Source organism: Panicum virgatum, chromosome 2K, assembly GCF_016808335.1.
Source record: "Panicum virgatum strain AP13 chromosome 2K, P.virgatum_v5, whole genome shotgun sequence".
In the NCBI taxonomy this organism is placed as follows: domain Eukaryota; kingdom Viridiplantae; phylum Streptophyta; class Magnoliopsida; order Poales; family Poaceae; genus Panicum; species Panicum virgatum.
This window is the reverse complement of record NC_053137.1, coordinates 5071404-5085411: the sequence shown is the minus strand read 5'-3', so window position 1 is coordinate 5085411 and position 14008 is coordinate 5071404. Positions and strand designations below refer to the sequence as shown.

General features: G+C 52.8%; 3 protein-coding genes across 3 annotated transcripts; all 3 read left to right on the top strand.

Moving 5' to 3' along the window:
• The first annotated feature begins 3001 nt into the window (after positions 1 to 3001).
• On the top strand, positions 3002 to 4500 carry LOC120662499 (probable carboxylesterase 15). The gene has a single exon (XM_039941635.1). The coding sequence runs from the start codon at positions 3141 to 3143 to the stop codon at positions 4167 to 4169; it is 1029 nt and encodes a 342-aa protein (XP_039797569.1). The 5' UTR covers positions 3002 to 3140; the 3' UTR covers positions 4170 to 4500.
• Positions 4501 to 8187: 3687 nt separating this feature from the next.
• On the top strand, positions 8188 to 10278 carry LOC120662491. The gene is made up of 3 exons (XM_039941629.1): positions 8188 to 9323; positions 9737 to 9789; positions 9881 to 10278. The coding sequence occupies exons 1-3, from the start codon at positions 8427 to 8429 to the stop codon at positions 10032 to 10034; spliced, it is 1104 nt and encodes a 367-aa protein (XP_039797563.1). The 5' UTR covers positions 8188 to 8426; the 3' UTR covers positions 10035 to 10278.
• A 2314-nt stretch (positions 10279 to 12592) lies between these two features.
• LOC120662483 (3-oxo-5-alpha-steroid 4-dehydrogenase 1-like) lies at positions 12593 to 14008 on the top strand. Its single transcript, XM_039941624.1, has 2 exons — positions 12593 to 13159; positions 13256 to 14008. The coding sequence occupies exons 1-2, from the start codon at positions 12791 to 12793 to the stop codon at positions 13727 to 13729; spliced, it is 843 nt and encodes a 280-aa protein (XP_039797558.1). The 5' UTR covers positions 12593 to 12790; the 3' UTR covers positions 13730 to 14008.

The window sequence follows — 14008 nt, the reverse complement described above, 5'->3', positions numbered from 1 at the left end:
ACAACAAAATCCATTCTTATCTCGTCCCATTTTCAAACTGGGATAGGTAGGGATTGTAGTAATCCTGCTGGCTTATGATGCTCAGTTTTGATCCTTTGACATGTGTCGCAATGGGCCACAAACTGGGCAATGTCCGACTTCATTCCATTCCACCAATACTTTTGTTTTAAGTCCAAATACATTTTGGTGGACCCTGGACGAATGGAATATGCCGAGTTATGATCCTCGTCCATGATCATTTGTCGGAAGTCCCCTTCTTTGGGCACACAAATTCTATTCTTGTACCACAAGGTTCCTTTTTTGTCTACTCGAAAATCCGGTGCTTTGTTTTCTCCGGAAGGTTTGCGGATTCTCATTAAATCCTTGTTCGATCCTTGGGCTTTTCTGATTCTGTCCTCCAGGGTGGGTTGGACACTCAGCTTGTGGCTGGAGCCTCGAGGGACAATGTGCACATTCAATCGTGCCGAGGAAAGGAGGATGGAGAAGGAGGAAAGGGAAGGAGGGAGGAAAAGAAAAGAAAAAAAGAAGAGAGAGAGAGAGAGAAAAAAGAGAGAGAGCTGGCGGCGCGATTCGCGGCGGTGGTCGGCTATGCGCGCACTGCGACGTTCGGCGATTGAATTCGGGCGATGTGCACGCGGAACAAGAAAAAGAGGAACACAATGACGGGGATTGAATTCGGGTGTCGGAACGGCGGATCATCGGAAAAAGATTTCGGGGAGTCAGGAGCTCGGACAGGAAAGAATTTGGAATGATTTGAGCTCAGCGACGAAATTTTTTTTGGAAAATAATATTTTTAGCGGGTGATTTATTTGGGTGTATTTTCGGATGTTACAACATATAATCTCAATGACAATAGAACAGACACAAAATTGAGGGGAAAATTTTTCACAAAAAAATATACTACTTCATTTCCGTCTCCTTCCCCCTTCCATGCCAAAAAAATAAACACTTAAGAGACTAGCAGAAACATTTCAAGTAACTAAGTACAGAACTAACAATACCTTCTTAGGGTTAAGCAGGTACTCGTACAAAGTGTTCTCCTCCCAGACCACAGCCTTGTTCTTGTTTCCCGTGGAGGAGTACCCAGCAGTCGTGCCGCACTGCCTCCCAAAGAGACCATTCAAGTTTGGACCTGCAATTCGCATAACATGGTTAATCATATTACCACTTAGGACTTGATATAGGTAACAAAACTCTGTAAGAACAAACAACACCGTCAAGCATGTATATATAAATGGTCATCAGCCAGCGCGGTAACAGGCACAGCCATATTCAGAACAAGAAAAGCTAATGAAAACTAATAGCACTAGTAGCTTAAGAATTGTGTGAGCAGGTTCTCTTGAATAGTTTTAGACACAAGTTAAACTCAGAGGGTGGAGAAAATGGTGTGTATTTTTGGATAGTCACGGTTTGCCTTAGATAATGCAACATGTTGCGTAGTAATTGTGCTGTCAACCTTTTGGCCTTTCCAATACTTTGCGCATTATTAGCAAGTTGCATGAGTACAAATTCCTAACAGATAAGCTGCTAAAAAAAGGGGTGAGCCAGCAATTGGAGACTTTGTTTCTATATCAGTTCTCCTTGCGCATTATTAGCAAGTTGCATGACTACAAATTCTTTACAAAGTAGTATTAGAAAATTAACCAATGTTTCTACATACTACATATAAGCAACATATATTTACAATCCAAAATGACAATGAAATCCTACTATGAAACAAATTCTAGAGGAATGACAGACTTCACAGTACACCAACTCGACGATATCCAACAACTAATCTCCCATATGTACTCAATCTATTAATACCACTCCAAACCTACCTTAACCCTACCCATATCAAATCCTACTAAATCAAGGGAATGGCGCAAATCTAGTTGGATAGAGCGGAGGAGATACCTTCCCGGAGGAGAATTCCACCGTTTCCCCCTCCGTGACTGAATCACGCCGATGCAGTGCCACGTCAGGCGCGGCTCGGCCGCCCGGTCAGCGTGGCGCGTCAGCCACGCCAATGTATATTGCGTGACTGAACAGTTTGGCGTGATAAAAAGGGTTAGTTCTTGAAATTATAGTTGCGGCTGAGTTATTTTTAATATTTTAAATTAAAAAAGATTACAAAATAAAAAAAATCCGGCGCTTCCTCTTCTGCGATGCACAGCAGCGCCCCACATCTCTCCCCACGCCTCCGTCTCCCTCGCTCGCTCGATGGACTGCGTATCGCTCGCTCGCTCGCCGTGATCCGTTCGTGCGGGGCCTGACCCATTTTCCCCACGTGGTTTAAAACAGGCCCACTCGCAAGAGCTTCGTCTTCAACCTTGCACGGAACTCTCTTCTTGTTGTTTCTGCTCTGCGCTCTCTCCCCCCGTTTGCTGGAGCTTCTTTGCGTTTCGAGACGAATCATCCATTCCATTTCCAATCTTTCAGTGGATATACATTTCACTTCGGGAGAAGATTGCTTTTAATTATTTTTTTTAGTTGGTGTACACTTTTACTTATTATTTGTAATAAGCTTCGGAGCTGAGATTGCTGTGTGCAGTTGCAGAGGTCGGAAGCTTTCCTTTTTCTAAAAAAACTTCGGGAGAAGATCCGATGCAAATAGTTCTTTTTGTAGAAAAAAAAACTTGGTATACAGAATCTATATACACGTGCTGGATAAATTTAGGATTTGGACCTAAGTACTACATATAGTTACTCTAAAAAAAAGAGTACTACATATAGAATAGTACTTGCGATAACATGGGCTGGGCCTGTGCTTCACGGGCCGTGGCTCCAATAGACGATGGAAATAAAAAAATATTTTTTTGAAACTTTTTTTATTTTCTGAAGAAAAAGCCATTACCAATACCAAAGGCCCAAGCACGTCTGTCAAATGTCAAGTTCACTTTGAATAAGTTCCCAAATGCAATTTTAGCACAGCAAATGAATCACTCACGCAAGATTGTGGACGTAGCTGCACCACATATCATTTCCATGGACAATTTATTTTATTTTTGGATTAAGAATGGACAATTTTATTTATAGCACACAAAGAGAGAAAAGATCGGCTCGACGGCTTACCTCTCCCATCCTACATAAGCTCAGGAGGTGCCCCTCGCCCTCGGTTCTCGACCTCACCGTAGCACCGTCAAGCGTGTTAGCCGACCATGTCGCCGCCGTCGTCAGAGCCGCACGTGGTGGAAGACATCCGCGGCCTGGTGCAGCTGATGAGCGACGGCACGGTGTGCCGCAGCGCCGACCCGGCGTCGTTCCCCGTGGTGGACGCCAACGGCGACGGCGACGGCGACGACGGCAGCGGCGTGGAGTGGAAGGACGTGACGTGGTCACGCGAGCACGACCTCAACGCGCGCCTCTACCGCCCGCGCCACCTCGGCGCGGCCAACGACGCGCGGATCCCCGTCGTCGCCTACTTCCACGGCGGCGGCGCCGGCGGCGGGTTCTTCTGCCTGGGCTCGGGCCGCTGGCCGGGGCCCCACGGGTGGTGCCTCCGCCTCGCCGCGGAGCTCCCGGCCGTCGTGCTCTCCTTCGACTACCGCCTCGCGCCCGAGCACCGCCTCCCCGCGGCGCAGGAGAACGGCGCCGAGGCCATGGCCTGGCTCCGCGCGCACGCCACCCACGACCCCTGGCTCGCCGACGCCGCGGACTTCGCGCGCGTCTTCGTCGCCGGCGCCTCGGCCGGCGGCAACATCGCGCACCATGTCGTGGCCAGGTTCGGCAAGGCCGGCCTGGGCCCACCGGTCCGGATCCGCGGGTGCGTCCTCCTGACGCCGGCCATGGCCGGCGCGGCCCGGACGCGCGCCGAGGCGGCGGCGCCGCCCGACCCGAACGCGGCCCTCACCACCGACATGATCGACCGGTACGCGCGCCTCTTCCTGCCGCCGGGCGCGACCAGGGACCACCCGGCGATCAACCTGTCCGGGCCGGAGGCGCCGGCGCTGGGGGCCGTGGCGACGCCTCCCCTGCTCGTGGTCGCGGCGGGGCGCGACGTGCTCCGGGACCGGCACGCGCAGTACGCGCGGCGGATCAAGGAGGAGTGGGGCAAGGAGGTGGAGTACGCGGAGCTCGCCGGGGTCGGGCACGGGTTCTCGGAGGCCGACGACCCGTGGACGCCGCGCGCCGACGAGCTCGTCCGCCTCGTCCGGCGGTTCGTCGTCGCGCACATGGACGCGGAGTAGGGTCCATACTCCATACCACGGATGGCGCTAGCTAGCTGCTAGCTTGAGCTGCTGCTAGCTGGATCAGTAATGGCGTGCGTACGTGGCACGGCATGGATGGATGGATCTGCTGCTTCTTGGTGAAAGAATTCTTGTGGTTCATTAAGTTCTGGATTAGGATGAGTTGATTGTAGATTGCTTGATTTCTTGTTCATCTTTTCTTCGTTCCAAGTTCCGCCAGAGATTTGGGCTCGTTGTTTTCTTCAGATGAACAGGGTCGATGAAAGCGATCGAACTGGTTGACAGTAAACTTAGCCGATCTAATCGATACCTTCTTGACTGTTCGTTCTTATCGTTTATCTTTCATTTTCCCCCTTCTCTCTTTCAACCTTTTCAGAGTAAGAATCATTGTGTCGGTAGAGTGGTGAGATGCGATCCAAGGCACTCACTGATCGTTCTTAGTGGACCAGTACGGACTACAATGTGCTGTTGGGGAATCGTTATCATAGCTTCAACGTTCCCACGAGGCCAAAGCTGGCAGCGCAGAAACAAAAGTTTAATCGCGAGAGGCATTGTCAAACCATGAAGTCCATGGCACCAAACATACCTGACAGATTACAGATATCTAGCTCGCTTGGAGATCTGAATGATGATAATTGATCTAGTAGGCACATGCTGCGTGCTACTCCCACCATTTCAAGACGGTGTATTTATTTGGTATTCTAGGTGTTAATACGTTCTTTATGGACAGTCAAAATCTTACATTTTGCAATAGTTGAAAATAACAATTAACCATAAGTTGGAATGCAAAGTTATACGTAGGTTGGGTCATTTGTTTGGTGGACCAAAAATATTGATAATATGAACTAGAATGGCATTGTGTATAATTAATTTAAGAGGAGAAAATAAACTAAAATGGAATGCCATCATAACTATTTAGTTGATCTTGAAAACATCAGTGGATACTTATTTGCATTGTGCTAGCTAGGTATCGTAATGGTGGCAGTCCAGGAGAGCTGCAGCTTGTCTGTCTCCCTACGTGTCTCTATCCGTATCCCCGCACACGTGGAGGCCAATTATTGGCTCTCCTCCACAAGCTGGGCCATCGAATTTCTCTGTCCCCAGCCAAACGTTACAGAGGCAGCTAGGATTTTCGTTCATGGCCGTGTTTGGTTAGAAACCATGAAATTACTGTAGCATTTTTGACTAAAAATTTAGAGTAGTAAACGAAGTCTAATTACAAAATCACCTCAACAACCCCCCGTGTAAATCGCGAGACGAATCTAATGAGGCATTTGATCACGTGATTAGAGTAGCATCACTGTAGCATCACTGTAGCAAATCATCAAGTAATTACTATCATTAGATTCGTCTCGAAAAGTTACACCTATCCCTGAAAAGGTTTTGCAAATAGACTTCGTTTAGTACTCCATGCATACGAGATTTTCTTCTCGAAAAACGTGCGCGAAAAATTTACCGTGTATCGGCCCTTGCTAGGGTAGCGTGTTGCAAAGAGAGGACAACCGGCCCTACCGACGGATAAATCAAAAAGGGTTTAGGGCATCTTACTAAAAGGTATTGGAGGTGTGGCTAAAAAAAAAGTATCGGCGTCAAAACAATGGGCGCGTTTAGTTTCAAAAAATTTTCACCTCGAACTTTGTGTCTCTCCCTTTGGACACGTGTATGGAGTACTAAATATAGTTAAATAACAAAACTAATTGCACAGTTTGGATGTACACGACGAGATGAATCTTTTGAGCCTAATTAGTACATGATTAGCCGTAACTGCTACAGTAACCCATATGTCCTAATGATGTGGTCAAAGGCCACAAAAGATTCGTCTCGCGGTTTCCAAGTGAGTTCTGAAATTAGTTTTTTAATTAGTGTCCGAAAAATCCTCCCGACATCTGATCAAACTGTTGATTTGACAACCAAACATCTTTGGTTTGGGAACTAAACGACCCCAATCTCTTCGCTCAAAATAATTTGTTTTAATCCATTCACATCTGAACCTTTGGGCCTGCCTATGGCCCAACTAGGAAATATAGGCCCAGCTAGCCCTGCTCTGCTCTCGTATAGTCAACTAGGTAAATTGCGTGCTACGCCACATTCATTTGAAAATATGGAGCAAAATTGTTAATATTTTAATGGCTGCATATGCATATAGAGTAGGAAGAGAAGTACACTGGAGGGTGTGGGAATAGGCTGATTGTTGTTTATGGACCCCGCGTCGGGCTTCCTCTCTTCAGGATACGAATGGGATGATTGTTCTGTATCGGTCGAATCCATGTCCCGCGTCGGACTTCCTCTCTCCAGGGCGCTCTCAGCCCTCCCTTTACATGATGTATAGGAATAAGAGTAAATAAGAGCATTTCACTTGTATGTGTGTTTTTTTGGACGTTTTGTATTACCAAACAGGCCCAACGATAGCAACTTTTCTCCCTCCCTCGTCCCTACACAACTTTCTCTCTCCGATCCCCTCACACAGATCTCTATCCGTTTGGTTCTTCCTGGAGAGCTTCTTCCTTACAGCTTCAACCATTACCGGCAGATCTCCTATTAATACAGGTTGGAGCCACCATCTGGGATTAAAAGGCAGGTTCTTTTTCTATTCCAGGTGGTGTCCCCATCTAAAACTAATAGGGCAGATTTTGGTTCCAGTGAAAACCATGCACCGAGACTAAACTAATTTCTTGGCTTGTTGAGTTTTTCAAAGTCTCTTTCTATGTCCTCGAGGAAGCACTCAGCCACTCACCATGCCTTATCCTCTCTTGCCTCTCCCATCAACTCCTCTCTCTCTCTCTAGCCGGGAGCAGGAGTAGCGCTTGGGGAACGGCGCGGGGGGAAGGAAGCAGGGGCCACCGTCGCGGGCGGAGTGGGCCGGGCGCCACCGCCGGCCGCCGCGCGTCCAGGCTAGGACGCTTGGGACGAAGTGGAGGCGTGGCCGGGCCCCGACGGGCGGCGGCGCTGCCAGGCCGGGGCAGGAGCCGGAGCGGTTCGGCCAAGCCCCGGCGGGTTGCGGCACGGCCAGCCCCGGCAAGGGCTGGGCGGCTTGGCCAGGCCCCGGCTCCAGCAGCGCAGCAAGCCCCAGGTCCTGGCGCACACGGCTTGGCCAGGAGCCAGCGTGGGGCTGGCGCACGGCTCGGCCAGGACCCAGAGTGAGGCTGGTGCGCGGAGGCTCGACCGGCGAGCGAGCGGCCTGGGGCTCGACTGCTAGCACAAGCACGTTATTGGTGGTGGAGATCGTATCGTGGGGAGCACACATGGAGGATGGCGGCACCGGTCTTCACGGACGGCCGGCACATGGCCGGTGGGCTCGCCGCCGGTGGGCTACACCAATGAAGTCCCCCTCCAAAGACGGCGGCAGCAGCAGCTTCCCAAACCCTACCCCGCCTCCACAACAGGGAGACGAAAGCAGAAAGGGGCAGAGCGAGAAGCCGAGGCCCTGGGCGGACGGTTTGTGGGGACCCGCTGGGGCCCACGGCAAGGCGAGGCGGTGAGCGCGAGAAATCCACGCCCCGCGTCGAGCGTCTTTCTCCGGGGCCAGTGCTGAGTCTCCCCCCCAAGCAGACACGTGTCGGCCTGGGAACAACCGGTTCTTCTCGTGCCTCTCTCTCCAAGATGTATAGGAGTTAGAGTACTAGTTCGCGGGACAAAGGGAGAGGAACGAGGAACGAGAACGTGATACAGCATTTGGGATGGATTTTTACACGGCAGGGATTAAAAATATTCCTAAGTTATTGTCCCTGGAATGGCATTCCCTGGAATAACTCACTTCTTCACGAACAACAAGAGCAAAGCAAAGCAAGCGTTAGCCTAACTTAGCCTTGATCTCAAACAGTGCACTGTTGTATCGACTATTAAGAAAATAGACAGGGACAACATTTTCTGTCAGTGTCTCCGCTCAATTTAATTTAATTTCCTTGTGTTTGTTTCCTAGCTACTTTTTGAGATACGTGTAAGAGTGTGGATTATCAAGGAAATAGATCGTGACAATATTTTCTGTTTCTACTGAATTTGATTTCATCTGCTTATGTTTGTTTCCGAGCTACATTTTGAGATACGTCTACGAGTACCCATCACGGTATCCTATCGATCCGACGTGGCAGTCTCAATGCTACACCACACGCCTGTTGCCCATCGTTGCCGGCACGGCTGTATCTTGCTATCCACGGCGCCGCCGCGCAGGCCACCCTGCCGCCCCTCCCGTTCACCGGCGCAACCGCTCTAACGGTCAGGCGTCATCCCCCAGCCAAACACAGGGCACTGTGCTCTCCAATGGATCCCTGCACCGCCCCGCCGGCGGCCTCCACGTGGCCCCGCGCGGTGAGGCGCCGCTCGCTGGACGGGGCAGGGGTGCCGCCGGGGTGCCGGAGGGTGGAGGAGCTCGAGGAGGCGGTTTGGCGGCTGCGGGCAGAGAAGGACGCCGCGGAGTGCGCCGCGGCGGCGCTGCGGGCGGAGCTGGACGCGGAGCGCGGGGCCGCGGAGACCGCGGCGAGCGAGACGATGCTGATGATCACGCGGCTGCAGCGGGAGAAGGCCGCGGCCATGATGGAGGCGCGCGAGCTCCGGGGCCTTGCCGAGGGCCGGGCCCTCCGGGAATGCGAGCTGCACGACCGGCTCGCCGCGGTCTCCGCTCTCGCCACGTCCTACGCCGCCCTGCTCCGCGCTCACGGCGTCGACCCCGAGGACGCGGAGGACGGCGGCGGGAGCTACGAGGACGAAGACGACGATCGTTCCGTCGAATACCTCGAGGCGGACGCGGACGGGGAGAACCACGGCGGAGACGCGGAGGCGACGGCGGTCACAGCAGCGGTGGCCGAGGAGCCGCCGCCGCCGCCGTCACCGCCTGCGGCCGAGAAGGAGACCGAGTACACCGCGGACGTGCAGTGCGTGCCGTGCGCGGCCACGACGCAAGCCGTTGCCCCCCCGGCGCCGCGGGAGGCGAGCGTTGTCCGTGTCGCCGAGGAACCCAGTCTCTACGAGAGGGTAACGGCGCTGGAGGCGGACAGCGCGGCGATGCGGAGGGAGGTGGCGGCGCTGCGGGCGGAGCGCGCGCAGGTGGTGCTGGCGCGGGAGTTGGCGCGGCGGCTGTGCCGGCAGGCGGCGGCTGACGAGAGGGCCGCCGTCGTGGCGCCGGAGAGGCCGCACTTCTCGGCGCTCGCCATTTGCAGAGTACGATCTCCTCTGTTCTTAGATAAGTTGGTGTCTGCTCTGCGGGATACTGTCATGGCTACTACTGTAGTAAACATGTAAAACTATGCTGAATTTGCGAAAAAGAAAATGCTAATGATGCAGATTATTAGTTTGCATGAGAGAATCTAGAGCCTTGAATCTCAAAGAAGTTGAAATCGGACGTTGCAAGAAGGTAAAGTAATTCTGATCAATCCTGCAGCCCTTCTCCAGCAGTGAAGTGTAAAGTGTTTGGGCTGTGAGCTATTCTTCTGCAGCATTTAGCATAGCATCAATCCAGACCACCACTAGTTTATTTAGTGATTGCATTTCTCCTTATTTACTCTGATGATGATATCGTTGATCACACGTTTGGGCAACTTGATACTGATGCTGAACTCATCTAACTTCTGCAGTGGCTATTCTCTACAATCATTTGGGGAAAGACACATTCTGCATCTGCAGCCAGGTATACGAGCGGTGTCTAGCTTGGGGTTCCTGCCTGAATGCCCCTGATCAGGAACTGACAAATACTGAACCGGCGTCTCTCACTTTTCCAGCTCGTCGACGTCGTCCCTCCTCCGCCAGATTCTACTCCTGGAGAGATCCAAAGGCGACCACTCGATCCAAATCAGCCGGTCTCCACCGCGCAACCAAATGCCTGTGAACGGAGAGAACAGACTGGGCGAGAAGCCATGGAGTTCCCCGTTGTGAGGAACTGATGGCGCTTGCAAGTTTTTGGCCAAGTATCCGGTCAGGAGTTTCATAAAGCAGCATTCAGTTCTCATAGGAATTCTCGTGTTCCAAACAACGCTTTTTAATTTCGATAAAGTTCCCTGAATGTCATTCAAATGTATAGCCGTCCCGTGTATGCTATTGAAAATTAAGTCATTCTTTCACCGTCATTGAATTTTGATATTTCTTTCTTTCTATATCATTCCGTTAAATTTTGCCGTTATCTTGATGGACAACAACGTGGACCCGTGCGTAAATGAAAGGAAGGGGGAAAAAATTCTATTTTCCATTACCTGACTGTCCATGTCGTCGCTGCACCCCGCACCCACCGCAATCTCATGACTCATGCGCTCGTTCGCGTCACATGGAGGCGCGCGGGGGCTCCTATCTATCTTCTGAAAGATAGATAAGATATTTATTTTTAAAATCTATTTTAGTCCAATTATTTACTTCAAATATATTTAATATTTTAATAAAATTAACTCGATATTTTGTTAAATGTTTTCAACATTTGGCTTTTAAAATATTGAAACAAATATTGAAATTGGAAACATAAAATATTGACAATATTAAAATGAAAATGTTGAATGTTTCTTCTCCAGCGAGCTAGGTGTTTCTCCTCCGGCGACGGCGCCGCCGCGCGTCACGCAGCAGCAGCTTGCAGCAGCACCGGCAGCAGCACGCAGCGACGGCCACGCAGCAGCGAGCAGTAGCAAGCAGTGCGGCGCACGCAGCAGCACGCGGCAGCGGCGGTGAGCAGCAGCACGCGGCGCGCGGGGGGCAGGCCACAGGCGGACGTGCGGGCGACGTGCGGGCTTGGGGGCGATGAGGAAGGGGGCACGAGGAGAAAAAAAGGTTATGGTTGAGAAGATCCAACGGATATGATAATTTACACGAATCTCAAACACTGGAAGGTGGGGAAAAATCTTCCAGAAGATATATAGAATTCCCGACCGTGCGGCGGGTATAGATAGCCAAATGGGTAGCCCGGCCCAGCAAGACACGGACCTGTTTTGGCACGGCCCGATTCAGCACGCCCATGTAAACGGGTCGGGCCGAGCCGCCCGACGGCCGCACCATCGGTCTAGGCACGGCTCGATGGCCATCTAATCGTGTTGTGCCGAGCCAGGCTGATGAGCCCGACAACCTGTGGCGACCTGCTAGCCTCTGAAGGTTGCGCATGGGGCGGAGCATAGGCCGCACGCCTTGCGCGAGGATGGATGGCGGCTGTCGGAAGGCTGGAGCGGCGGCCGGCGGGAAAGAGAGGCCGCATGGGAGAGACTGGAGCGTGCAGGGCAGAGAGTTGGAGGGGCAAGCCGGAGCAGCGGCCGCCGAGTGAAAGAGATGTTGAATTTTATATTGAAGGGTGAAAGTTAGCAGGCCTGATATCAGACCCCTATTGAATCTGACCCTTTAGTCAGGCCGTGTCTAGGCCGGCACTATGGGCCGAGGTGGCGGCCTTGGCACGGCTTGTAACATCGTGCCGAGCCGGCTCGGGCCCTGTTCTTGCCAGGCTGGGTTATTTTTGGGCCATGTTTCGGCCGCCCGTTTGACCCAGCCCATTTGGCCAACAGGCTGCAGTGCAGGGGGCCGACGGCGGAGGCAGCGGACTGCGCGTCAGCGGCGAGGGTGGCGAGCTGGACGGCCGGGGTGGTGAGCGCGCGTGCAGCAGCGGCGGGCGGGGATGAGCGTTCTTCAGGCTGCAAGCGGCCTGCCACTAGAGACGCAAGTGTCGTTGTCCTGAGAGATAAGCAGATACTGGTAGCACTTCCTCGTGTTTACTAATCGCAATAATTTTACTGCAAGGATGGTTGAAACTTGTAATCACTGGTGGCAAGTTTGAACTCTTACGGCGTGTAGATCGGTCACTAAATTTTGGACTAATTTTGGAGTACTGAGACAGCATCGGTCAGGAAGGCAAGCGAAAAAAAAATCCTCCCACGTGTGTAGTCTACAGCTCATCTGTCACCATTCATTAACGGTAGGATTTAACGGAATCGCGCGCGTAGAAGGGATGAAAATCAGAATTCAGTGGCAGTTAAGGGATGCTCAAATTTTCAAGAACGTATAGGATTAACGCATTAGGTCATGTTCGGTTAATTCCCTCTACAAGGGGATCGAGGGAGATTAGAAGGGATTGAGGGTGATTTTTAATCCCTCCTAGCTCCCTTTGTTCCCTTCAATCCCCTTGCAACCGAACAAGATCTGGTTGCTGATGACGTGTTTTTTTTTTGGAATTTTAGGGCTAGGCTCCAGTCTTAACTGCAATAACAAGACCAAAACATCTGTTTACAGCGCACTCACACAGGTTCAGGAAAAGCGGAAGGATCAAAAGCTTGATTATTACGGAGCCTTACTTTATACTGAGCATGAGACGTGAACCCAGACAGATTTTGTTCTGTAAAGAGCATTTGCATTTGCATGTGAAACGCCCTCCGGAGGTTGCGACGTCGCCAAGTCTCACCCCGCCCCCGCGCAGCTACCTGCGGATGTGGCTGTGCCTCTCCTCTTCTCCGACGAGCGGCGGCCTCACGGACACGTATGCACAGTAGGTTACCTCTTTCCAATGCAGCATGCGAAACGCAAGGCTCTAAGCGCGCCCGTCCTCACACGCTTCGCGCCGTCCCCGTGGCGAGCAGCAACGCCGCTCACGCCGTCGAGGCACCGCCGCACCGGTCGCAAGGTTCAGAGAGAAAGAGAGGGAGGGAGGGAGGGAGAAGCCGCCGGGCGGAGAGATGTGGCCGTCGAAGTGGCTCCCGTTCCTGTACCCGCCGCCGGCGTCGGTGTACGTGGCGGCGATGTCGGCGGTGTCGCTCGTGTCGCTGGCCAACGCGGGCCTCGCAGAGCTCCGCGGCAACCACATGGCCTACTCCAAGTTCTGTCACGTCGTGGCCGCGGGCGCGACGGCGGGCGGCAAGCAGCGCCAGCGGGGTGGCGGCGGCGGCGGGGCGCTCCTGAAGAGCCGGGACGGTATGCTGGTGGCGTACGCCCCCGCGCTCGCCGCCGCCGCGGCGTCCTTCGCCGTGCCCGGCGCCGTCAACGGCACGCGCGCGCAGATCCTCAGCGCCGCGCTCGCCGTCCACTTCCTCAAACGCGTTCTCGAGGTATTCAACAATATCTACCCTGGTTTTCAACAAAATGTAAGAACCATAGACGACTGAACATCGTGCCGTGTGCCTGTTCTTGCTGTCTCTCGTCAGGTGCTGTTCGTCCACCGGTACAGCGGGAGCATGCCGCTCGACACGGCGGCGACCATCAGCACCAGCTACCTGCTCAGCACGGTCACCATGATCTACGCGCAGCACCTCAGCCGCGGCCTCCCGGACCCTCCCGTCGACCTGCTCTACCCCGGCGTGGTCGTCTTCGCCGTCGGCATCGCCGGCAACTTGTACCACCACTACCTCCTCTCAAGGCTTCGAGTCGACGGCGGCGAGAAGGGCTACAAGATCCCCAGGGGCGGCCTGTTCGAGCTCGTTACCTGCCCGCACTACCTCTTCGAGATCACCGGGTTCTTCGGGTTCGCCATGATCGGGCAGACGGTGTACGCGCTCGCCGTGGCCACCGGAACGGCTGCCTACCTCGCCGGCCGGAGCTGCGCCACCAGGAGATGGTACGCGTCCAAATTCGAGGAGTTCCCGGCGAGGATCAAAGCGTTGGTGCCATTTGTGTTGTAAAGTGAGCTAGGAGACTGCGTACTCTGTATGGTTCCGTATGTACGACAGATTATGGTGGTCATTCATTTGTTGCGGTCAGTGTAAAGTTTTTGGAGCTGACAGTCTAAACATACATGAAAAGAATCAAGCAGAAAAACAAACCAGGTACCTGTACCTTAAGACTTAAGTTTTCTTTAGTCAGACACTCAGACTGACAGCGGCGATGGGAATTGGTCTAGGGTCTTGTTTTTTTTTCCCCGAAGGTCTTTGGGTTTCAATTCAATTCAGAAGATGATGCTA